At 39.2% G+C, this 26,704-nt stretch overlaps 1 protein-coding gene across 2 annotated transcripts; it reads right to left on the bottom strand.

The window, feature by feature from the left end:
* Positions 1-5,905: 5,905 nt before the first annotated feature.
* On the bottom strand, positions 5,906-25,511 carry INTS6L (integrator complex subunit 6 like). Of its 2 annotated transcripts, XM_010175388.1 has the most exons (16): positions 25,367-25,511; positions 24,576-24,665; positions 24,093-24,276; positions 23,082-23,210; positions 21,858-22,021; positions 20,657-20,809; positions 18,956-19,088; positions 14,951-15,045; positions 14,094-14,204; positions 12,193-12,408; positions 11,721-11,844; positions 10,984-11,126; positions 10,396-10,627; positions 9,204-9,596; positions 7,347-7,440; positions 5,906-6,939 (listed from the first exon to the last, which is right to left on the bottom strand). In XM_010175388.1, exons 1-16 carry the CDS (start codon positions 25,484-25,486, stop codon positions 6,840-6,842), a joined length of 2,481 nt encoding a protein of 826 aa, XP_010173690.1. In that variant the 5' UTR covers positions 25,487-25,511; the 3' UTR covers positions 5,906-6,839. The 2 variants fall into 2 exon arrangements, with proteins under 2 accessions (XP_010173690.1, XP_028942680.1); XM_029086847.1 differs by lacking the exon at positions 14,094-14,204 and having other exon boundaries at positions 10,525-10,627.
* Positions 25,512-26,704: the final 1,193 nt, after the last annotated feature.

Genomic DNA, 26,704 nt, shown 5'->3' on the forward strand with positions numbered 1-26,704 from the left:
TTCACCCGCTGCAAGCCGCAGGGACAGCTGCCACAGCAGCTCGGTGAGCTTCCTTCCCAGAACCTCTCACCAGCCCCAGCACGCCCTGCCCGTACCCAGCTCCCAGCCAGCCAAACGCTGCCACTGCAAGTGCCGCACGCTCGTATTCACGTCTTCTAGCAACTCCTGCAGAAGGATTTGCTACAGGTAACACACTTAAAACAGCCTATTCCAGAGCTTGTCAGTCCCTTCCAGTCTCCTTTTCCACCAACAATCATTTTGGACAGCAGCTTCTATGCTCTGCCCGCTTCTCATTGGCAGAGGGATGAGCTCTGAACCTGAGGATGCCAGAGGAATTCAAAACTACACATTCACGTGGCTGAGAAAGAAAAAGTGCCGGAGTAGCGCAGGTCAGAAGCCAGAACTCGACTTCAAAGAAGATGCAGCAACACCACGAGCACCTAAAGGCTTGGGCAACTTCTCTTACAGCCTTCCCACCTTCCTCTTTCCAAGGTCCCACTTTTTCCCTAGACCCAGAAGCACACTTCAAGCAAAAGGTGCCCCACTTCAGCCACCTCCACAAGGAAGTCCACCACGGGGAGCCTGTCCCATCCCCACTCAGGCTGGCAGGTTGGAGAGCACAGGGAGCAGCCCACCGACACGCACAAGAGCCCAGCAGCCAGCGTGTGTTGCTCTGTGGTGGGATTTTCAACACCAGGGAAATAATTCAGTGTACAAGACCAAATTAGGGCATAGATTTTATAATCATCTTTGCTAGTGACACACTATACGACCTTGGGTAAGTCCCTCCATCCATCTTTAAAGACTCTCTCAGAGGAGTGCCACAAGACTTTAATTAGCAGCTCTAAAAGTACTCAAGATAGTTTGTCTCTCTTCCAAAATAACCAACTGCGGATGAATTGGAACAACCTTATTTTCGAATTCTGCAAGCAACTGGGATCCAGGCTGCTCTCAGATCAGCCACTTCAACAACATAATCAAAGTTAAATGTGCCAGCTGTGCATGAAGGATTTTAATACACTGCACAGACTGGAAAATAGCTCGAAGAACCAGTGTTATTTTTCCATGGCTGGGATGTCACTGTCGAGCAGCTGCATTATAATCATCTGCAATCAGCAAAATGCCTTTTTTTTATTTTTATAACTTCTTAGTCTTGGGGAAGAAGGCTCATTTTTATTTCTGTCCTGCTTAGGAAAGCACCCTTGAATCCTGAGACACCCACTACCAAGAGATCAGGCAACTCCTACAGCAGTGTACACAACCAGAAGAGCTTCAACTGTCCACGATCAAACCCCAATTATCCCGACAGGTTCCCAAGCTTTAGAAGCTGTGCCCGGGCAGTAACTGCTCACACCACCACCACCTCCTGAAATGATACACATTTCCACAAACCCGGCAAAAATCCAGCTCCAGCTGACAGGAGGGAGTTACCCATCATCACACACCCAAGACCTGGGATGCACCAGAGCCGAGTCCCTCCCTGGGAAAAACCTGAGCACAGCTCAGCCTCCTTCTCTGCAAGGGCAACCTCTGCATAAACAGGCAGGTCACACCTGCAAGATGAAGCAACTCCATCCTTTACAAAAAGCTGGATCTCTCTTTGATATATTCTATATATTAAATATTTACAAATAAAATGTTAACATTAAAATATGCACATACTTCAGAAAAAATGACAAAACCCAGGCTGACCACACAGTTAAAGCTTTGCTCCTCTAACCACCAAAATGCTTCAATAAACTTTGCCTCCCATTTCACTGCCCTGCGAGGCTCTAAGTATTTTACAAATGGGGACACACCATGAGGATGCTTCACAAACAGCTTTCTGTCCCTCCTACCAGGTGCTCAGCAGTGGTGAGTGGAGCACTAAGATACAGCAAATTGCCAGAGGTGTCCGGTATTTTAAGGGACATTATACAAGACTGCTTGTATTAGAGGAGTGACAGTGATGGAGCTGACAGCAAGCGCACAGACATGCCAAGGATCCGGCTACTTCCACTGCTCTTGGAGCTGATCCAGGAGTAGCAAATAACCGTGAAATTCTCACTGCAGATGTGGAGATGAAACTTCCCCAAGCTCTCAAAAAAACCCCAAACAAATCTCCAGTAAAAATCTTATCGGGGGTTTCCATTCCACTGCCTTTCCCAGGCCAAATTATTATTTTGGTCTTCACCATAAATTAAGAGCTTCAGCCCAGGCTCAGAATTTTATGAAATGCAGCTTCGATAGGTTCCCAACTCATGGTAAAGGGTGATTTTGTTTTCTTCACGTGGTATCAGCAGTCACCATTCCTGGCAAACCCACATGGCTGCCAGCTCAGGGAAGGCACACACAGCTACATTCTTCCACTGCACAAGAAAATACCCTCGGGTGAGTTTAGCACAAGGCTGTATCAACTGTTTAACCCCTTCCCTGGTGTGTTGTTCTTCTGAACTCTGAATAATCTGATACTGAAGTTACCAGATTTGCACTCCCAGCCTTGAAAAGCTTCTCAGACTTTTAAAATGAAGGCTCTTAAGTTGAACAGATGAAGCTGAACCACCTTTTACAGAATACAAGCAGCAGCCTCTTTTCCTACCAACTCTACCCATAGCCTCTACCCAGGCTACGTGCTTGGTGGACAACGACAGGCTTCCCACAAAACTGCCACTGTTTCAGCCACTGCCAAGACACAGTCGAAAACACCGTCAATGCAGAATGAGAGAATAAAAACATCCACACTAAAGCCAAGCCAACAGTCTACTTTCAAGGATGAAACAACATGCCAGGCTGCAGCCAAACTGGAATGAAGAAAATCAAGACAGGTCTAGCATTTTTGCTTGTCTTCCCTCCCTGAAATGACAGCCTAAATAAGGCAGTGAAAAACCCATCACAAGGTTCAGCCTTAGAGGTACAGCTTAACAATTCCTGCAGGCCACAAGATTTTTTGCTAAATCCCAAGGCATTATTCTTCTCCAGTTTCTTCCTTTTCCACTTAAGACAGATTTCATCTTGTTTTTGCAGACCTGAAAGCAGCAGCTTCTTTTAAATCCAGTGACTAACATCCTTCCTTCAGATCTCTGCCAAACCTCGTTTCTGCCAGATCTGAAGTGTCTTTGGCCTTGTTTTCAGCTTAACTAGGTTGTATATCCTTCAAGACAAGCGTTCTGGAGTCCGTTTGATGAAGGTGTGATGTTGCCATGTTGCTGGTATGAAACACTATCACGTAGCTTTATCGTTGGTGTTTTTTTTTAACAGTTTGTTTCTGTTAGCCAGTGCATCTCCACTCCTATTTTTCCATCAGAAATTTCTTAGTAGATATTAAAGAATAGAACAAATGGAAACAAACTCAACACCCCATACTGCTGCCATTTCAGACAGCCAGTTTAGAGACAGAACCTGGAGAAAATTACCAGAAGAAAAATAAAGTTTTTTTCCTCCCGTACAGTTTCCTGTAAAACGAATTTATACAATTGCTTGACCACTGCAAAGTCAAGCACAGCACAGTAACAACAGCCTCTGTGGCTTTTATTTTGGAAGATGACAACTGATTTCTGATGCTGGTTAAGCATGGGCAAGAACACACTTGCCCATGGTAAGTGCACAGTGCAAACTGGAACAGCAGCACCTAACAGACATCTGCCACCAGTGACTGAACTGGCAGCTGCATGGCTAGGGACACATTTTAAGAGGAAAACTCCTTGGTGTTTAAAAGGCAAAAAATAATGAGCAATGAGGATGACCAGTTAAGAGAGGGTCACACAACGGAAGAACCAGAATACATACAGGACTCCAAAGTCCCACAGAACCCTTCTACCCACGGCAGGAAGATAATCACCTTATTTCTTCATTCCGATTGTTAAACAACACTCCTTACAGGAAACACAGCCAGACACTATTTTCCCCTATTTCCTAACATTCCAGTTTAAGCACCCCACGTTACTTCAGTTTTAGATAAGGGCTTAAACATGCAAGTTAGAGCAAAGCACATACAGCTTTCCAGATCCCAGCTGCACATCCGCAGGTATCTGTGGACCCACGCCGTCTCCTGAGCCCTTGTTGAGGAACGCTCCTGTTGTGCAGGGGCTCATCTGTCACACAGACTAGACACGCTCTCAGTAACACAGCAGTTGCTGCTGGGGTCATGGTCTCTACCCAGAAAAGGCAAAGCTTGACTCCAGGGTAACCTCCCCTGGCTGTCCCGGCTGCAGACCGAAGGGAAGAGTGCCACTCGAAGCCTGTGGCTGTTATTTGTTCAATGCATCTTCCACCCACATCCAGCGTGGCTCTTTGGCTCACAGTGAGTTATCCCCATTAAGATTCTCCTTAACATGGTCATGGAGCATTTACTGTTTCCCAAAGAAGGAATGTTCATTTTGTGTTCCATGTGGGTTGCAGGGCTGTGTGCACTCTTTGATGCATTATTGTCACTTCTTTTTCTTCATCTCTTCACTGACACAACCTGTGAGGATGGTGCATCTTCCTGCTTATGAAGGCTCGTGTCCAGTCCACTATGAAGTTTCTTCCCTTCTAATATTCTGATCCAAATTTAATTTATTCAAGTAAAATAAGGTTGAAGTAAGGGAAAATTCTCACTGCTTGAACTGGAATGGACTATGTTACTGTTTCTGTGCATTTCCTGAGGTATAAGATTCCACACAGGTGAATGAAGGTCACCAGCTTCCTGTAGCTAATTTAGCAGCCAACTGTATCACAGCAAAAAAGCAGGTTTACATACTAACAAGGTCACTAGGTTAAAAACTCAACCCCTACTCAGACACATTATGATCAAGTGAGTGTCTCTGGAACCAGGAAATAAAATAACCATTAACTAGATACAAGAGAGCTGTCTCCTCTTACCATCTACTACTTCAAAAATAGCACATTACATGCAATTTGATGCACGCAACCAGGCCGTTGTAAAACAAGGTATGCACAGTATATCTGACCTTCTGTAAATAAATTCCCTTTTAAGAGTCCAACATCAGGCATGGCAGGTCTATCATGGTGTCATGCAGCTTCCATGTAACGATTCTGAAGGACTGAATTCCCCTTTGTATCATTCCAAGGTATTTCTGTGTTTAAAAAATGTCCAACTGTACAGATGAATTAAAGTTACTTCCAGGAGAAGAATGAGGACATATTTATAGCAACGCCTTTCACTGTGTCACTTCATTCATATAACACTGTCACAGAGATTTGCTGTTGCTGGATTTTATTTCCTTCTTGAATTTCACTGGTGTAATTCCAATGGTCAAACTGCATCTTCCAGAGAGACAAAGCCACTGCTTCAGAGCAGATGGAAAAGATGTCTCACAGGCTGGCTAGTACTAAAAATACCAGTAGGAACACAGAAGTACAGGTTCAAGAGCTAAAATCTGTTTCCCTGCCTCTCATGCACTGGCTAGTCAACCAGAATCCCTAGGGTATTTGCAGTACAAGGTAAAGACCTAGTTAACATGAGCACAACTTCAACCTGTCTTTAGAAAAAAGCTGTTAGAGGATCAGATTAAGTGAACAACTGAAAACACACAATTACCAGAAGAGCCACTTACTACTGGCACATTGGTACTGCTTTGAAGGAAAAAAATAATTACATGCAGGTGCTTCAGTCTTCTTCATGTGCTTTGTGATATATAAAATTACCTTTGGACAAAAGAGTATGAGGAACGGAGAAGATGCCAGCCCAGGTAACCAAGGGTTTGGTAAATTGCAACGTGCACCCCACGAAGGCTGAGCTGAGTGATGGGGCAGGTGCTCCAGGGTACAAACACATCCTGCAACTATCATCACAAGCTGTGTTTGAGGGTGTGCAGATCAGGTTCAGCTGCAGTACAGCTACACTACTCACTGGTTTTACAAAAATATCATCAGTCTGTTGGGAACAGACAATTGGAGGAACTCGGTGGTGCCCGCTACAGACTTCTCAGATTAGCACTTATTAAAAATTAATAAAATGGTTTATTTTATATATACATATGTTCCAAAAAATTTATACAGTTAAAATATCAAATTAGTGATCTGGTAACAATACTGTTCAAAATAATCTCTTTTGTATGAACATTAAAATACACGTTTTTAAAAGCGTTTCCTTTTAGTGCTTCCAAAGCACAGCGTGTGCCAAGGCCACCTGAAGAATCTCCGTCCTCCTCACAGGATGAAAGAGAACTGAAGTCGGGGACCTGGGAAGCCTCAGGTGCACTTTCATAATGTCTGCAGACAAAACAGAAGAGAGTCTGAGGTAGATTGTTTAGTGACCATCGGGTGGTAACAGTCACAGGGCTGTCTTTAGCTTTCATTAATACAATAGCAGTTTCTTTACTCTCAATCTACACTGAATCTCAAGTTTAAAGGCATGGCTAGCAGTTCTTGGGAACAAGACCCTTGTCTCTGTGGTGGCAACATGCAATTTTACCAGTGCAGGTGTTTCTGGGAGGGTTTTTATTTTTTTTGGGAACACACGGGCTCTCTCCACGATGCAGACAGTGCGTGCATTTGACAGTGCCCCATTTTAGTGCAACCTGCTGCCTACAGCACGTAAAATGTCTAATGACAGCGTTCAAATGAGTAAATTCTCATCACCTGCAGGAGGGGCAGCAATGGTTATTTTCTTCAGCCTGTTGAGCAAATAGCACCCTCCACAGGAAAAAAGCCACACCTTTCATAGCAAATCCTTAAGGTTATAGCCCAGCTTCTGCCGATAGAGGTTCTTAAAGTTAAAGCTCCACTGCTTCTTCTCAGACTGTGACAGTAAAATCACTTGACTGCCAAGATGGTGAGGGCAGCAGCTACATCCTCTTCCACTCTTCTGTGGCACAGCAAACTCATTCCTGGTCCGTATTCATCTGGCCGGTACATCATTATCTACTGTTGACATGATTAACTCTGTTGGGTAGGCTGTTGAACTCTAGTTCCTCTAGTATTCTCTCTAAGTGTTGTATTAAGACCCGTTTTTTAAACCTAAGAAAGAGAAGGAAAGCAATTGAATTTTCTTCCAAAAATACAAGTGAACAACTTGAGACTATCCACCCATGACAAATTGTATTACCAGAGGCTCTCTGTTTCCAGTATGGAAGAGCTTGCTTTATTTCTGGCACTAGAATGGCCAGAAAATTAAACTTAATACAGCCACACTTCCCCAATCCACACAAATTTTGGGTCAGTCTTCAATTTTACTTCACATTTAAACTTTAAGTAAAGACCACTTACTCGGTAAAAAATATAGGTAGTTTGACCACTAAACCAACTACAATAATGAAAGTATGTCAAGAAGGAAAACAAAGTACCAGTACTGGAAAAGTTCATGATTTACTATCATGATCTAAATTAAGATTTATGACTCCTGAGTGATTTTTATCTATACAAACCTTGCTGCTTCCTTGATAGCAAATTCAATGAAATACTTCTGAATTTCCACAGGTCCTTGCACCTCCTCAAGAAGAGAGAAAATTTTTTCATAATCTATAAAAAAAAGATATAAATCCAACCATATATTAAAAATAAATCTTGCAAATGCATTTTCCATAAAGCTGAACAGCCAAAAGAAAAAATAAAGCCCGGAGTTTCACACTTGTGTGTATGATAATATATTTAAGGCAAGAAAAAAGCCTGTATTAGCTTTATACACAGAAAGTAGGTGATATCAATAATTTGAAGGGATACTGATGATCTGGTACTTAAATGTGGCATCAAAGAATTACTTTCTCTTTAAGAGCAGCAGCTAAAACCAGCTGTCCTCAGAAAATGCAGGATAGGTACAGAAGCCTCCTATCTCCATGAACACAGTGCCATCGTTAGCAGTTAATATGCACAAAAGGCCACCAAGCCCCATTTTAACCTAGAACTGTCATTTCTGAAAGCAGAGGTTAGGATTAGTTCTCTTAGAAAGACAAATTACCAGTGCTTAGTGTGAGCACAAATACATCCACTGCAAAAGAATGAACTGGACACATTAATTAGAAACAAAAAATAGCATTGTTTCATTATTTTCCATAGCTGAACCCAGCATGGAGATATTTACAGTGCTGTGACTAAGAGCCTGCTCAGAGTGATGCAGCAGGCACAGAGAGGATATATGGTCAGAATTGAGAATATATGTACATATTTAACCCACTTTAGCCTCTTTGATGACTGCCTGAACTCTACGGCGAGACAGGTGAATCACACTGAACGTAGCACTATTTTACATTACATCACCATTTACCAGGCATGAATTTTGTGTAAGATTAGATGAGCCCAGTTTGCAAACCAGGAAGCAAATACATATCCAAGTAGGAAGTTGTTTTAAAACACCTTAAAACCAAAATACAGATGCAGCATAAAAATGGCTTAATCTCTCAACAGCCTCAGTCTGTCACAATGTTTATATGTCTCAATGAAGTTCTAAGTTTTGGGAAAGCAATGCAAGCTCACAAAAACAGAAGAGTTAAGAATACTCCATTATACTAATTACTGGCACTAGATAATATATCAGAAAAACATTCAGTAGTTAATTTGTACAAATAATTCACTCAGACACAGACCACAGGAGGGACATCTGTCATTTAGGAAAAACCAAAAAGATTATGCTTATGGCAAATCCTACAGCATATACATTAGCTGGAGGTTCAGGTTAACGTTTTGGTTTTGATCCTGTCTAAAAGTATAGGCAAAATACGTAAAAAAAAAAGCTGAGGAGGAAAGTTACTTTTCCTCACAACATTTCAGATTTTGGGGAGTTATCAAACCTTACAGGAAAAAAGAAGAAATCAATTTTTAGTCTTCAGTTCTTAAAAAAACCCCCAAACCAAACACAACTCCCCACACACACACTTTGCTATTAACTGTCAAGATGCCCTTTCAAACATATTCCAAGATGTACCCTTGTAGCTACATATGCCTTTGTCCTGGTAACATCTTCATAGAGCTACAAAGACAAAACCTCTGTCTGAAGTGGTGCTTTCATAAGGTACCTCTCACAGCAGTTAATCTATCTTCAAGGGCAAACAAGGTCACTTGGCACTCAGCTTCCCAAACACTGCTGTCTAAACTTCAACTCACCTGCCCAGCATCTAAGAACTTTATTCCTTTTCTGTCCCTCCATTGCTCACATGCAAGCAATCAGAAATTGTTCAAAATCTAAAGTTGTATGTCTATGGAAAATAGCTCCTTAATTAAAGAAAAAAAAAAAGCCTTCTCTCTAGCACCACATATAATAAATATATTAATTAAAAAACCCAACTTACTTCTTCCAGGTTTGCGAACTTCTTTCATCATTTTAATTTTGATATCAGCATTGTTTCCCTCCAACATCATAGGTGTAATTTTAAATGAATTTGGCACAGATTCAGAAGTAGACTCCATCACTCGTTTTTGGTCATCTCCAGCCACGTTGTAATTTAGGGGTCCTCGAACAAGCGCGTTGGTACCAGGTTTATGATCCAACCCATCTTCGTTTAAACAATTAAATTCAACAGGTAGAGAGTCTAAATCATTGGGTAACATTTCATCCTCTCCCATAGCAGCTGGAACCGAAGGAGCCATTTGCACAGGTAAACCATCAATTTGCTTTTCGAGTGACTGACAATTTTCTGCTTTCTTCTCTCCGTTGCCATCTTGGACAATACTGTTATTGGTATCTACAAATTAAAAACGTGTCTCTTACTAGTGCACAACTGCAGTACCAAAAAAATGTAAAGCAAATAGTTCTGTATCCTTTCTTGTTTAAAGTACTGTGTAGTGATCTGAGTGCTAAACAACTCTCCAATACTTTTATTCAACCTTTGATGTGGGCAGGAGAACACTTCCCTTTGGACTGTTACCATCTTCTATCATTATCATGAAGTCACCATTTTCTATATTCCTATTGCAGTGTTATGACTTCTAAGTAAACTAATGTTTTCCTTCCTTCCCCCAATTCCAGCTAACAGTTTTCTTCTGACTCCATCTGCTGCAACAGGTGGGTAAGAAAATGAGTATTTGCGGGAAATGCAAATGTAACCATACTTTAACTTTCTTTCCCCACCACAGAACACACAAATAAGAACTAAAAGCTGATCTGAAATCCCTGCCACCTCCAAAGCACCCTGTCAAAAGGTTTCACTATTTTTTTTTAAACCAGTTCGAAATTATTTTTTATTCTTTTTATTCCAGACTTCATTAGCTATAGCAACAGCCTGTTTATCAAGGCCAACAAAAGAAACTCAGTCGTAATTAACACTAAAGCACACATACATGCTGATACAGCCTTTTGAATCAACTCTGAAAGCACAGAGAGCGCTTTTGGTGGGGTTTTTTTCCAGGTTTTTACTTTGTTTTGGTTGGATGGTTTTGTTGGGTTGGGGTTTTGTTTGTGGGGTTTTTTGTTGTTTTTTGTTTTGTTATAAACACACATATTCCTACTTGTGATCACACAGGCTGCTATTCAATTCAAAATACCTTTATTTGCTGGGACACCTTTGAGGTTTGGATATGATGGGGATCCAGAAGCAGATGGTGGTCCTTTCCCACCAACATGATTTGTTACGACAGGTGGTGACTGTGGCCGTCTCAACAGTGGGGACATGCTACGCCTTCTCTTCAGTGATGCTGGAGTATTGAGCTCTCCAGGACGTTTAATCTTATTCTGAGGCCCAGCAACAAATTCATCTGCTTCATCTATCATCATACCCTGAAAAGAAAACAAAACAAAAAATATTAAAAAACAGTACAAAATAGAAATTGTTTCACCAATTCACTGATGAAGTCCCTCTGTGTTAAAATTCAGGTGCATTTCAAAACACTTTACAAATCTCAGAACAGAGACACTTAATGTACCCTGTAACCAGAGAGAGAGCAGTGCCACTCTGTAAATCAGCATGCTTCTCTACACATTTCTCTTGGACCAATGAAAGACACCACTCCCTTCCACACATGACAGAAGAGCTACACAGGTTAGCAACATACTGCAGTTGTTAAATTCTGCTCACAAATTCTTCCAAGCCATGTTAAATACAAAGATGCAGCAGACAGCATGGCTTCTCCTACCTTCTTATCCTGTTTAAACGGATTGCCAAATGTATGAAGTCTTTTTGGTTGATCTGGGTCGATTTCCCGAAGGGGTGAAGGCATCATTTTCAGGTATTCCTGGTAATTTCCCATTTGAGCAACAGGAACACTATGAAGACAGTCTGCAACAGAATGAGATCTTCATTTAGTCTACCTTAAAACTAAGGCAATACAAACTTCACACACTGCCAGTTCCAAGTGTTAGCATTTAAAAACTAGAAATGACTATTTATTTTCACTACAGGGGAAGAGCTGAAGAAGAAAATTCTGGAAATAAGGCTAGCAAGAGTTAAGCTTAATTGACAGAAGAATGAAAAATAAGCAAGTTTAATCTCTATGCTAACAACTGCATCTTTAGACCATCAGCACTTAACAGAGGCAAAATGAAATAAGCCTCTCTCTCTTTTAAGCCACCATCAGTATAAAAAACATCTACTGAACCTTACTGTATGAGAAAGCTCTCCCATGAAACTTATTTATAAAATTCAAAGCAAGTTATGACATCTTGTATGACAGAAGGCAAAAATTTCCTTCTTTCCCCTTCAGAGTCAAGAAAAGGACACTGACTGACTCAACAAATGATGCAATGTCCACTTCTGCTCCCACACCCGGGACAGAAAACACTACCTTCAGGGAATTTATTAAAAAACAAAACAAAAAACCCACACAGCACTATACTCTCTCCAAACTGTTAATGAAGAACAGTGACTACTTGCCTTCATCCTGCCCCAAGATAAGCCTGTGTGTTTTCAGAAGATTGGTTCTCATTCTAGTTAGCTGGTCTAGAAGACTGTGACGAGGAATATCATAGGCATTCCTGAATGCCTGTGGCTTCAAAACCTAGTTTTATAACAAAACAAATAACTTTGAGTTAAACCATCAGTTCTCATGCACAGAAAATGTCCCCTATGAACTGTAATAACATTTACTACTAAAAAAATTATTCCAAAGTAACTTCAGAGCTTCATAAGTGGATACAGTAGTCTCAATGATTGTCTTTTCAACAAGATCTTATTCAGCATTAATGCTTTCAGCTCCATTAAGACTAAACATGTTAATTTCTGGATGAACACCACTAGCTGTCTTCTGCAGAGACTGTCACTTAAAACACACAAAGTCCATAAAAGTTATCCATTTAAAACAGACGAGATCAACTGCTTAATCGTGCAAGATCATTATGCTGTTTACCTTGTTTAAAAGTCCTATGTGGAAGCCAGCAAATTCTTTAACATTCATTTCCGCCAGTCTCAGTGGAGATTCCCCAGTGATCCCTTGCAGCAGCTGCTTAAAATCCCTACTGTGTACCAAGGAGAGGCCACTGGAGTGATTTTTCACTTTTATTCCCATTTCTTGTGGAACTTTCTTACCCACTGAACCTATTATCCGTTCCGACTCTATTTTTGTCTAAAATGGAATCACACCACAAGTTAAAGAATCAGCAGGCATTGCAGGTTTCCAGTATAAAACACATAGTACAGTAACAGAATAAAACTATAAATTTAGTTTCCAACTACTCAAAAAATGGTAGAACTACCTACCCAGGGATATATTGGATTACATAGATTAGATCTACAGTAGAAAGAAATCCTAATGTGCTAGCATATGGAAAAAATATTTAGCCAGTGTATCTGAATTTATATGCCAGTAGGAGTTCTGTGAATATCCCTGATTTTGCTGCAAGTCTGTGACTTTATTTTGTGTCCCTAAAGAATCATCATTAAAGGGAAATAAAAACAAAACAATGGAAGGTGGGATGCCTTAGGTTACTGTAAAGCTGCATCTAAAACAACAGTATTATTCAGATACAGTAACATAATTTCAGATTTCAATTTTGAAACAACCTAGGAACTAAGGTTTGCACTATATGTTTGCAACCAGATAAGGGAGAAAAGACTTAAAATAAATCTGCTTCACCAGTAAGTTTCTAAAAACATTACTTCTCCAATTAGCACAGATTTCTTATGATAGTTACAGCTAATTTTACTGTATTAAGCTTTAGCTGTATTCAAAGTACAATTTTTACCCACTTGCAATACTTCCAAAAAACCCCAACCAACCGAAACCCCCAAACCCACGGTGTTTGCAACCCACTTCCCCCACATTTCATCCTCTGCAGAGTTTGCTTCGTTATCTGTGGGAAACTGAATTTAAGGACAGCAGGAGCACAGCAGAACTCTGGAATTGCTTGTCCCTATACAAGAGCTTATAATGCATCCAACACATTTAAACTTTCATGTGCTGAGAAAGTCTGTGAAAACCACAGCAGTCATCTCAAGCCATTCTAATTCCATACTGCAGATAAATAATATGAATTTGCATGTCATTAAGTTACTGAAATACCACAGGAAGTTTTATGTCTAATAGATGCTGCTCAGTCACTCAAAGGCTTTTCACATTTATTTTGTGCATTCTTTAAGGCGGAGGATTTTTTTCTTTGTAATTTTAAAGGCTGCATTGCTTCCCCACTGACTTCTAGATATTAAAGTACTGTTGTAAGAACCATTTATACTGAGGAGGCATGGCTTTCAGACAGTTACACCTGAAATGGCATTCTTGACAAAGAGAAAAAGATACATAAGACTATTTCCCACCAGGTCACGCTTAACACGTACAATGGATTTGACCTGAAGGAAATAGGAAGCTCAGATATAAAGCTTGAACTATTTTATTCCCCGTGGACAAGAATATACACTATTTTTTTGGAACATGCACATTGTCAAGGCACACACGGAAATTAAACATGAAACTGAGAGCAAGCCTCTGACTTCAGCTGTGGAGAACAATGGCAAGAGTAGTCATAAATCCAATTAGTGATAATCTTTGGAGGTTAAAGGTCTAGCAGATACTTAAAATATAGTTGATGAGGTCTCCTTTGCACTCCCCTCCATCACTTACAGAAGGCACAATCACTGGCTACAGAACCACTCTGGATTCATCCATATTTGCAGTGGAAATGCTCAACAATCTTCAATTTTAATATATGCTGTACATCCATATGAACTCCCACAGGGATTAACTTCTTTATAACGAGATTACCACAAACTAAATAATCAACGCACTTCTAATTGCAAAGGTTTTATCAATACTACCTGTTGGCTGAGTTTTTTAAGGTAAGAGATAACACTGTAACTAAGTCCACAATCTAAATTATCTGATATCAGATTTGGAGCTCCCATCATCCTTAGGGCTTTCTTTAATGGCTATAAGGAAAACAAAATACACAATAGTAAGAGAATAAGTCTTTAAAAGAAAATTTTATCAGATCAATTACAGGAAGCTAAGGCACATGGATTAGTGCTCTAGCTTTTCCACTTTTGGCCACTAAAATTCAAGTCTATTCAGGTAACATGTGACATGAGTTTGTCAGTCTAACTAGCTCACAATGGACATTATGCCACATTACCAAGACACCACACAGCGTGGTGCCCCTGGCAATTTCCACTCAAAGGCTCAGTACCAGAATAGCCGGGATGATGCAAGTCCATATTGAGGTGCATTGTCCAAGCTACATGTAGAAGGTGACATGGTGCCTCCCCCCACCCTTTATTTGACCCAGCCAGTTCTTTCAGCATCAGCTTCCCACGTTCTAGCACTTCACTCACATTAATAAGCAAACAAAACTGCATTTTCCTTATCAAGTTACAAAAATAATGCCAAATTTGGTTTCTCTGAACAAGGTAAATTACTTTAGATCAAAGCTTATTTAATACTTAATGACTAGAAAACACATTTAATATCTTAGTTGCTATTACTCAATATTACTAGAAATTTAATCAGTTCTTAAAAATGTTAGACCTGATCTACATACCTCTGCAAAGCAATGGTTACTACCTAAAATGTCATCATAATTACATAAAAAAAATTTACTAGGAAGAGGTATGACGCACAGGACTCTGGTCACACCAGCCATTATACCCAGGAGGATGAAATGAGGAGAGGAACATACCAGTAAGTAGTAAGGAGGCATTGTTTTTAAGTAGTTGTCAAAAGCCTGCCGCCACTTCAGATTTGGCTTAAGTTTGTGAACCTTAAACAAGTCATCTGCAACAAGGAAAACAACAAAAGGAGGTTTCATTCATATAGTCCCAGACCATGAGCGTTATCCAAAATCCAACGTGCCAAGTTTCCCCCCCTTTTCTTGTCCCTCCACCCATATCCCAACGGGGCTTCCCCACAAAACTGTTCTTAACCTTAGGTTTGAAGGATTACGAATCCCCAGTCCTAGCTGCAGTAGACAATCCACAAGTCCTCTTTACAGGCAAGCTTAAAAGGTACACCAGACGTAAAGACTGCACACAACTACCAGCATCATGGAAGGTACAACAGATCCACCTGCTAGGAGTTCCACCTCCCTTGCCTCTCTCTTGCATCACCAGGGACTCCCTTTATCTGATTAAACCAAACATTAACTTGGTTCCATTTTCAGCCCAGATTTGTTTTGTTCAACCTATAAGACAAATTCTGGTCTCCAATAAAAACATTTTTGGGCATTAAAGGGAAAGAAAAAGAAAAAGAATTAGAGCAGGGAATCTTTCTGGTCAGCTTTGCTGGACTCTTCCCCTGGCAGAGAAGGAATGTACCTCCAGCCACACTGCCTGCCTCGTGCCAGAGCAGCAAACTCTCCCACAGATACAGACAAGAGACAGTAATTAGCTACAAAAACTGTTGCCCTTTAAGAAAGGGACAACCAAACAGATTATTTCCTTGGGATACTGTTTTAGAAATACCTTGCTTGCACTACAGGTGTGCACATTGCCGTTTAGGAATCACTGAGGTGAAACATGTACCTATTTGCTGCTATAAACTGTAACAGTGATCTCTAAACATCAAAAACAAACACAGTATCCTGCAATTTATCGTTTGAATTTACAGACCATCCATTGAGATCAAGATTCTCCTTAGCAGGACTGTCACATGTTGGCAAAGTGAGGCTAATGGAAGGATATGCAGGATTGGAGAAAGGGATGTTGAAAAATTAACCCAGGAGAGCTGCAGGAGACGTGCACAGAAGAGGGTGTGCGAAAGACAGATGCAGCAAGGAAATTGTTTTCTCCAGATTGAGCTTTCATGAAGATATATTTGGAGAAGAAAATTTGACTTGCATAATATTGTGCACAAATCGAACAGATGTCAAGATACAATTTTCCAAGTTCTCGTAGCCAAACCACACTTAATTACAGGTATATTCCAATCTAAATGAATTCTGTATCATATAAAAACCACACTACAGATGCTAATTGTTCTCCTTCCTGGCCTGAAGGAAGTGGGGTGGAATTTGAGAGGACAAGTTAGAACTCCATTTAAAAATCTCAATATACCACATGCTTAGCACTATTATCCAAAAGAACCGGTGATGATATAATGACATATGGCAAATATAAAATAACATCCATTCTTATCTTAGAAGCCTATTAGGTTTTTGCATCAAAATGGAAGTTAAACTACACCCCTCTCCCAAAATTCAGAAAGAAAAAAAAATATTAAATGTTCAATATCATAGTATGTCCTAATATTTCAAAGTTTATGAGTACAGCTTGAACCTTAAACACCTCATCAGCACTTTATTACTGTCTCACTTCCTGCACTGTGAAGGCTGTACCAGCATATAACCCTGCAGTTCAACTGCACAGTCACTCTGAAAGGGCACAGACATTCATAATGCTCAGCTAGCTATGATTCTTAATCCACAGCACAGCTGTAGTCTGAGAAGTCAGATGCAAAAGCATCTCCCTGATCTTTGCTATCTAAGAAGTTCTCAAATCTAAGGAAAGTTTCAGCAAGGATTTGTCTGAGAGCCTCCCACAGTACAAACTCACTGCAGGAATTCCTACCCTCCAAAAGGAGAACCAGTCATGGTGGTAAACACAGCCACAAGTTTCAAAGAGAACATCACCATCACCGTCTTACCTGCCTCTATCACGAGTTTGAGACAAACACTGTCTTTGCAACACAGACACTTGAAATGTACCTTTTCCATTGTGCCCTGGGCTGCACGTAATCATTTACATAAATAAGCAAACAAACAGTAACCCAGTTAACTATGTCTTTCACAGATTAAATCCCAAACTTTTGTAGATAAAATCCAAAAGTATTTAAAAAATCCTTTCATAAATCAGTTTTAATCCAACCTATTAATTTTCAGATACTACTCTCTGTGTAGTCCACTTAACACAGAATTCTTTTTTACTTCTAAACTTAGAGGGAGCTAAAAGCATTGGATAATTATGAACATGGTATTAAAAAACCACTAGGAAAGGACCACAAGCTGCAAGAGATCAGGAAAAACTACAGACAGATCAGTTAATTTAAAAATGTGTTGCAAAGTCTTTATCCACTTCAGATTAATGTACAAAACAACCAAATTGTGACAAACAGGATACCAATACACATCTTTAATACCCAGGACCAGATAAGGGGACTTGAAGCGCTTTCAAGCTCAGTGAACAGTTAGAAAAAAAGAGCTACTAATCTAAGTAGTACTGCTAAGTAGAAAAGGGGCCAGATCTGCTTTCATATTTTATGTGTATTCCACAGAACTTAATTCCACCATGCCTTAGAGACCAAGGATAAACTAAGTCCTGGAACAAGATCTGAACCTAACACTTTGTGCATGTGTTTGTGTTAACAATATGGAATGCACAGTATTTGCTTTCTACATAAAACATCCGCTTTTCACCTCGGGCAACATGGAAGCTCTGCATCCTCATTTAAACAGCCTTCAGAAATTTAAGATGTGGGATATCAGGTGAGTAAACTGCAGAACAGCACTACAAATACTGAAAAATGCCTTTCTCCAAAGAGTAGGAAGAGCTTTACAGCCCTGCAAAAAAAAGGCAGGGAAAAGACAAGATCTGCCAGGGAAGATACAGCAGAACTACAAATTTCAACATCAAAATGAATAGGGAACTTCACGTAGTATCAGTGATGGCTTTTCAGCTAGTGGATCTGCTGCAGCAATTCAATAGCCACAAACTTGCAGAAACTCCAGTTTAGTCTAAAAGTATCTTACTTGGACACTTTGGGACAACTATTAGGCTACATGGATGAGTATACAAGACATGCAAATTATCAGCAAGCAGAGTTTTCTCTTTTCTGTTACGACTAGGATTATGAAAAAGCATTCATGGACTGTGTTGTGTTTTTTATTCCTAGAAATGAATGGAAAAATCCTGTGTAAGACAGTAAAGAGTCAATGTTAATTCTCTTGATCTGCACTGTTATTCTGTATCACTAAACATACCCACGAAAACCAAAACAAAAAAAGCCTTACAGCATCTAAAACTAAAAGGGTTAGCAGCACCCAGGAAACTCTTCTCTCTGTCATTACCTTTATGCCAGACCCTAATAGCCACAATTATTATGGCAGTTATTCAGAGCACCTTTTCCTACCGTCTTTCCTGTAGAAAGTAATTTCATTGGGAGTAAAAAAAAAAAAGAAAACAAACCAAAAAACCCCCAAAAATACCAGTCCTTTGGGCAGGGAAGAAATGTAGAATGTTTCAATGCTCAATTCCTTCTTACTGCTCTAAACTGCGTCAGGAAATTCCCTCTTCCCAACACCCATGACAAACACTGCATCTGATCTTCCAGTAAAAAATTAGCTGCTGCAAGAGCAACTGCAAAACCTGGATACACCACACCCTAAATGAGGGAAAAGAATGGAGGTTGAAGCTTACTCCAGGTTAAGGAAGAGGCTACGTGTCTAGGAGGTGACAGCATCAAACATGCACTGGAAGCAGGTAGCTCTCCTCCTCTGCTGGAGAGAAAAAAAGGGAGAGGGGGTATGAAAATCCTCTCCTCCCAAATTATGTTAAAGAGTTTGCAACATTCTCTACTCTCTGATCTCCATTATTTTATAACGTCTCAAACTAAGGCAGAACACCAACCATTACTGTTTTTCTTTTACTCTGAAGTAGCTGCACTGGCAGTCCAATGTAAATTTGTTACCTACCTAACAACGGAAGTAAAACAGGATAGTTGTAAGGCATCACAAAGAGGTTTACACAGGTTAAAGTAGTGCTTGCTTTTAAATACCCAAAGGGATGGCCAAGTTCGCTGTATTTTCCACTGCTACTCACAAATACCTGATAAAGAATAAGAAATATCACTGTATTAAAAGAATATGAAGAATATTAAGCATGGGGCATTTTAAAATTAAAATCAATCTGAATACAATTGCATTAAGACAGCAAATTATAAAGAACAGCCAAGTTTGAGGTTGCACACATCAGGATGAGCATGCACTTGTATTCCCCAGTCACAAAACTGAGACATGCAACATTTAGTGTACCCCCAGTCAGTGTGGAAATGCTCTTCGAGTATAATCTTTAGTGAAACTATTTTGAAAATTTTGTAAATTATTTTAAATAAGTTAGGGGACATCTGTTGAAGGTGTATTAAAAACCAATCTATTTGAAATTAGTCTTCATGAATCTATGATTCTGATAAAAGAAATGTGAAACTTTTAAAGCATAGAAATAAAGCAAAACAGATATTCAAGAAACTTCTCATAAATTATGCCAAGCAGCAACAATCTTAACATTTTTTTTTTTCAAGTGTAGCTATATATATGGGGGTATTAACCTTAAAAGCAATTCATGCAAACAACTATTTCAACAGGATAAAGACAGTAAATATTCTTATTGAGACAGTCAAAATAACCTACATCTAACCATAAATAGTTTTCCTAAGAAAAAGAAAAGTAAATCTTGCAGTAAAAAGAAAGTGGTTTTCCTCTATTTTTTCAGAGTATAAGGAAGGGGGTTTGTCACATGGTTCCTATGACAATAAGCCTAATTCTCTAGTTTGTAAGGGTCAGATATGTAGCTGGGAGAAGAAGAGCAGTTTTTGAAAAACAGCAGGGTAATTTAAATAGCTTAGGCAAACAATCTACCTATGAATGCTTAAAGTACATTTTTGGAATTAGTTTATTAAAAGTAACTTCAACTTTTCTTCTGAATATGCACATTATATTTTCAGTTAAGCTGTAATATTTATTAGGGAAACAGAAACATGAAAGAGACACCTCCAAACCCATCTTTCCAGCTAAAGTATCATACTAAGCAAACTCCTGGTGTAGATATTAAGCTATTCTTTACAATGCCATTGAGAAAGAAATTACAAGCCCTATCTCATAGAGGATGCAGAAACAACAAAAGAAGCATGTGACAAAGGATTTCAGCAAAAGAACCTTGACCTCTTCAAGGCCACCCTAGTCAACAAGATCAACAGCTTCCATCAATTCCCATTAGCAGTTTCAACCATCTAGTGGAAATTATTTGCAGTTGTTCATCAGGTAACAGGATGGAAACTAGTGCTAGGTTTTTCCTGTAAGCAAATGGAAGCCTATAGAGAATTTCAATTTAGCCAAAAATGGAACCTGCAGGATGTATTTCTTAGCAAAATGAGATGGACCTAGAAACAGAATTAAATGGGATTACAAAGCCTGTAGAGGGGACACTCATTCTGACTCCTGATAATTCTATTAGAAAGAAGGTAACTGAAACCTTGACACATTTCTTCTCATCTCATCTTCTCATCAACTCTCATCAACTGCAGAGTCTGCAACCAGACCTCAATTCTCCAGGCTTACAAAGACCAAAGCACCTCAGGATGCCAATGACACTTCTAGAATCAAATAAAGGGCAAATACCTGCCAGCAGGTATGGGGAGACTTGCGTTCCAAGATGTACTGTGTTAAGGGTGAAGGCTCAAGCTCATACTTGTCAAAAGGAAGCTTGTCTATTACCATGGGCTCACAATCAACACAGGAGAACCTCACAACAGGGTGAGCTGTGCGCGGAGGCTAAAAGGAAGGGGAAAAATCGTATCAATTATCTGCTAATTATGGTAAAGAAATAAATTATATTAACAAGATTCATATGCATTTATTTTACCATCCTATAGGCTTACCCTCTCAGTTTCTACAGAGAAAAAGATACAAGCTCCCACAATAGAATATAATTAACTAAGTAATTAACTTAAAAAAAGCCACACACACACACACACGGACATTCTTCCCGCCAAGAGAAAAACATAATTAATATTCAACTCTGTATCTTGATATTTAAAAGTCTCCAATGCCAATCAACCTATAGTACCACAGATTTAAAGAAAAAAAAAACTTCAACTCTGCTTTCCAGCTTGATGTTCACAGAATTACAAATGTGAAACTGTGCTCACTTCGCAAAGGATCTCAAGATATTCCCTGCCAAGTCTGATTTTTTTCCCATTTGAATCATGGTGATGAAAAACAGTACCTTGAGCACTTGCAAAGCACAGAAGCAGAACATGCCTAACAAAAGAGAGATGTTTAGAAAGGCTAGTAAGACATGCCAAATAAATTATCATTTGAGTAAGAAAAGGACAAATAAATGCTGGTTTTCCCTCATTTTCTGAATGGGGTAACTCCTCTCTTTCAGTTTTAATTCTTCCTGCTAATGAAAGAGTCCATACACAAAGTAGTATTAAGCAGAAAAAACATGGTTGATCTATCAAAAACAAATATTCCTTTTTCCATATAAATGTATTTTATAAAGCTTTTATTTAAATTTAATAGGTTCACTATAATGTGTGGAATGTGAAGTAATTTATATTTAAATTTTATAATCTTTTAAAAAACATTTACCAAGTTAACTAACCATATACATGGAAGTAAACCTTCTAGATGTAATCATCACAGCATAGAGTATCTACGTTAGATTATACCATTCTGTGTTAAAAATAGTTTTACCTACCCTTTTAAAGCAAAGTCAGATCATACCAGCAAACAGAGAGAAAAAAAAAACCACACTAAAAACCTACTTTATTATTAATGTTCAGTCTGCTTCATTAGGTGTTCTTATTTTACTTACCAGTGTTGGTGAATTCTGATCAGGCCAAAAAGATTCTGGGATTGGCCAATGCCCAACAGGAACACCAGTTTTAGGGTTAGGCCGTACATAAATGAGTTTATGACAACTATGCCACGGCTGAGAAGCAAATGAATTGATGGGCCTGGATGAATCAACAAGTCCATCTAAAATTTAAACAAAGCAAAATAACAACAAAAAAAGAAAATAAAAAGCTACATGCATGCATTTGCCTCCCAGCAAAATTTACATCTCAGCAACCAATAAGGTGTTTCATTACAACTCTTTCAAAGACATATATATATACAGATGTTTACATCAATGGTTGAAAAAATCTATACATCAAAATGCAGAGCAGCATCATCTGAGAAACAATAACATTTGCCCACATCTACCCTTCTGCTCCTGTGGCACAGCTAATTAGATAATTAGTGCAGCAAGGCACACTCACATGTTACAGAAAATGCTGTGTGCTTAAGCTTAGTTCTCTGCCATACATCTTACAGCCATCAGCAAGCTTATTTGTTTTAGTTCTGCTGCACCTGTAAAGACTGATAATTTGCATTTACAGTCTCTCTACATGGGATGCAAAGCTCTCTGACTGATGCTGCCAATAGTGGAAATTAGAAGTGAAGAAAAGTTTCACAGAAAAGTCAGATGCACCTTGCAGGAGCAGCTTTTGTCACATTTTTAATTAGTAAGAATTCACAGATTGTTTAAATCCCACTCTCTACCGAAAAGACTGTTTTCTGCCAGTCCACTGCAGTGTACCAGCACAGACTCCACACTGAGGACAAAGAAGTCTGTAGCAGTACAGAATCTCAGCATTAGTTTTTGAAGACAGTCCTTCAAAGCAAACAGCACAGCAGAGATCACCATTTCAAGAAACTTCTTCATTATAAAGATATTTTACACTACTGATTTTCCCTGCTTTCAATAGCTGGCCAATAATACTATGCAAAACACCTTTCAGACACCTATCAGTTTGGTTTCTCTGCATTGTTAAATCTCCATCAAATTTCTCTCTAGTTTAGGACTTTCTCAATTCATATAAAGAGGGAAAGTCTCAATGTTTTAATCACTTTTTTAGAATGTGTTAAGCATTGGATGCATCCTGTACACTGTAGTGAAAAGCTGGTAGAAAGGACACTGAAGACACTTAAGGACATTTGCGTGCAAGCAAAACATTTCTTCTTGAACATTAGGGGAAAAGAACAGTCACTATACCTTCTCCAATAGGAGCTGGATCTGGTCCTGACTTTTCAAAGTTAATAACAACTCCACTTTGGACTTTTTGAACTAGAGATTCTAAACATTGATTCAACATTCTTTGTGTCCGAACGCAGTAAGAACGACCTATGCAAGAGATAAATTACAAAATAGATAAATGCAAAATAGACAAATTACACAGGGAAAATATGAAAGCAAGTTTTGAGTAATATTAATTAAGGAAGATGTTTTATTACCCAAGTCACACTGCCAAGGCCTTTGGTTTTATCAAAAATAATAGCAACAAACTTTGTACAAGTTTATGTAAAAGGCAAAATACTTTTCCAACGCAATAGAACCAAGGGAAAGAAAAAAAACCAACCCAACCTGCTGAGATTTTACTCATTAGTAAAAGAGGCCAGTCAGGCTAAATCAGGCTGGTCCAAGCACAAGTTTATAAATGCCCTTAGGAACATCTGATTTCACCAAGTCCATGTAATCTATTAGCTTTTGTCTTTCAAAACCTTGCCAACTCCTATACATCCCTGAACTTTCCCCTCTCCTGCAACATTTTTTTCCAAGCACCAATTAAAAAAAAAATTCTGATTAACATCTCAAGGAACAGGCTCCAGAATTAATTCTTTTAAGATTAAATTTAGCTTACTAGCCCCACAGCAGAATTAACATCTCAATCATTCCTGTCCCACTCAATTCAACATTTAAATAACAAATCTCATGATTGAGCAAAGCCAACCTCTGGAAGGACAATCTAAGAAAATTTCCAATCCCTCCTACTGGTGCATTAAGAAAATTCTCACACATCTACATGATGTGAAGTAGGAATATGGTTTTATTTTCAAGTTCTCCTGTGCTACTGGAAACCAAGCTCAAAAACCACCACACAGATCCACATGGACACTGAGTAATTCAGATAGAGAAAAGAGCAAGAGGTGAAGTTGAATCAAAGGAAAATAAAACACTTTAAGGCAAACACCAAATGTAAACCAAAGAAAAGTAACATCCAGTTACCTCCTGTAACTTCACACATCTGTGTGATGGCAGATTCATCAGTAGGCACACTCCCAAGCTGCTCTGGTTCCGCAGATGCAGCTCCTGGCAAACGCAGCACTAGAGCAAACAGCCTTTGATCCCAACGAAATGGTTCTTTGGTTAATTCACTTCCAGGCAAGGGAGAATTTAAAGGAAGATGAAGCTGGTGAAGAAAGATTTAAGAATATTTTCAAGTACTTGACAAACCTATACTCAGGTATATTTGTTACTCTGTAAAGGGCCCATTTCTCTCCTATCCACAAATTTATCTGAAGTTATAGTCTGGAAACCCACGTGAACTATGAATTCTAGGGCTGGGTAATGACAGCACAGTTAGTTTCTGTTCTCTGTTATAAAACAGGTTGATGAAGCAGAGTACTATTAGCAGGAAAAAACAATATTAATCTCCACATAGCATCAACTTGCAAGATCATAACTTGAAAGAATTTAATGCAAGTTTACCTCCTCTTGAACTCCAGCCGTATTTGTCAGTTTGTTTCCGTCTGTGATGGTAATCAAAATAGATGGCTCCAAAAAGAAGGGATTCCTTCCCTAGAGACAAAAGCACAGGAATGCTAAGAGTAACCTTAACATTCAGTTATAGGCTTGTATTTTTGTCATTATCAAAAAAACAGTGAGATAAGCAATCTTTCCAAATAATCCCCAAATTTTCTTTTCAATCGGTGTGGAGCCACACAGAACTACACAAGATGTGCTAATTCTGTGCACTCACACACACCCCCTAAAGATTTTTAGAATTACAAGTCTTTTTTCCTGCAGCAATAGTACAAAACCCCTTTAGCCCACAAAAGCAGCATATAAATTGGTAATAATACAGAGAACTTGGCATTTCATTACGACAGTGGGGCAAAAACCAGAATACTTTTAACTGGACTCTTCAAGTGAGAGAGGGGAACTCAGGACATGAACATCATCACATAACACAACACTGCGCAGCAGATTCGCTGCCATCCAGTGTACATACTCCCATACAGCAACTGTGTAGCTACAGCTGGGGTCATTTATACTGCTGCTTGCTTTACAGTGCAGTAAGGAAAAAAGTGCTACTATATTCTAGGATATGTAACAAGACAGAAAGAAGAAAAAAAAAGTTTAAAGTTTTTTAGTGCATAGCTATCCAACGTAAAAAAAAAAGCAGAACCAAACTTGAACCATCAAAATCCCTCCCCACTATAAACTTCAAAAAACACAGAAAAATAAAAAATATGTAAGACTATAAACAGATTTGTTACCTGTCCATAGTTGTCTATTCCAGACACTAATCTATTGAGATTTAACAAGTCAAACGACGACCTGAGTGCCTGACCAAGGGTTGTTAGTCCTGAAGCCTGAAGATTTTTCAGTTCATTCATAAACGTTGCGTGGTTTTCCTTCCATCCAGCCTATTACATAAAACAAAAAAGCTTATTAGTTATTTTAGCAACAAACTGCAATCAACTTCAAGTTGTCATTTATCTGCCTTCCCATAAAAAATTAGGTTACATTCCTGATTAAGGGATATGCTGCATCATTTACATGCTACACACACCTAATCCATGTATGCACAACTTGATGTGAAACATACGGTTACAGTGAAAGTTGCTGCAATTAAAAGAAACTATCAAATCTGGAAATCAGAAATGCAGCTGCCAAAGTAAGCAATGATTAAAAAAAAAAAAAGATACAAGCAACATATTATTGCAGTTTATTCTGTCATATTCCCATCCCCTTTCATTCCTTCCTCCATAAACCGAGGCTGGAAGGAAAGAAAGGATGTATTTGCAACGTGTACTAACACAGGAGCTAAAAATCTAAGTGACAGTTAAAAAGAAGAAAATATAAAGTAGGAATATTAAAAAAAAAAATAATCTATTTTTAATATTACATGACTCTTGCTCAACTCTTCCATTTTGCCTTGTACTTCCTCCCACCCCAGCCTGCCAGGCTCAGCTCATGCCTTTTAGTGTACTATCAAGCACACTGTCACATCTGCATTACAAACTCCCTTCCTTTCTCCTACCCTGGTATTCCAACTGCCCGTCCTCTAACTACACTCTTCTACTTTTACTTCCCAACATAAAACTTTCTATGGAGTAGATGAAAATACTCTATGTAACATAGAACCAAATCACTGTTTAGAGAATCTCAGTATCAGCTTGAAATTTTGGAGTTCATGAAAAAAAGTTGTTATTGCTGCCAAAGCCTGCAGAACATTCAAAGGAACAGCAAAGAGTGATGAGGATGGATCCATCCTACAGAGCACTCTGGATCCCATGGCAAGCAGGGCTAGCACATGAGCCATCAGTTGTGATTCACTTCTCTTACAAAGCAGTATGCTGCAGGAGCTTGGAAACTCCTTCAGAAAACACCAGCTCACAGGGAATTGGTGCAGGATTTACGCTGCCTTGACTAAAACAAGCAAAGCCTGAAAATCCCAGATATTCTCACAATTACCAGCCTTGCTATCACATCTTACTTTCCAAACCAGCAGATATTCACCCAGGCTCACCATCACCTGGCACCAGAGACGTGGCTGTGCTCCACAAGGAATCCCAGTTACACAGACATGGATCAGACAGTGACTTTTGCTG

Source organism: Antrostomus carolinensis, unplaced genomic scaffold (genome assembly GCF_000700745.2).
Source record: "Antrostomus carolinensis isolate BGI_N321 unplaced genomic scaffold, ASM70074v2 scaffold17509, whole genome shotgun sequence".
NCBI lineage: Eukaryota > Metazoa > Chordata > Aves > Caprimulgiformes > Caprimulgidae > Antrostomus > Antrostomus carolinensis.

Coding starts and splice junctions, on each gene's coding strand:
- INTS6L (XM_010175388.1), bottom strand. CDS start 25,486: ATGAATGAACTGAAAAATCTTCAGGCTTCAGGACTAACAACCCTTGGT. Junction 11,127..11,720: donor TATCTTGGGGCAGGATGAAG/GCAAGTAGTCAC, acceptor ATTCTGTTGCAG/ACTGTCTTCATAGTGTTCCT. Junction 7,441..9,203: donor AGTTCGCAAACCTGGAAGAA/GTAAGTTGGGTT, acceptor TTTTTTTTATAG/ATTATGAAAAAATTTTCTCT.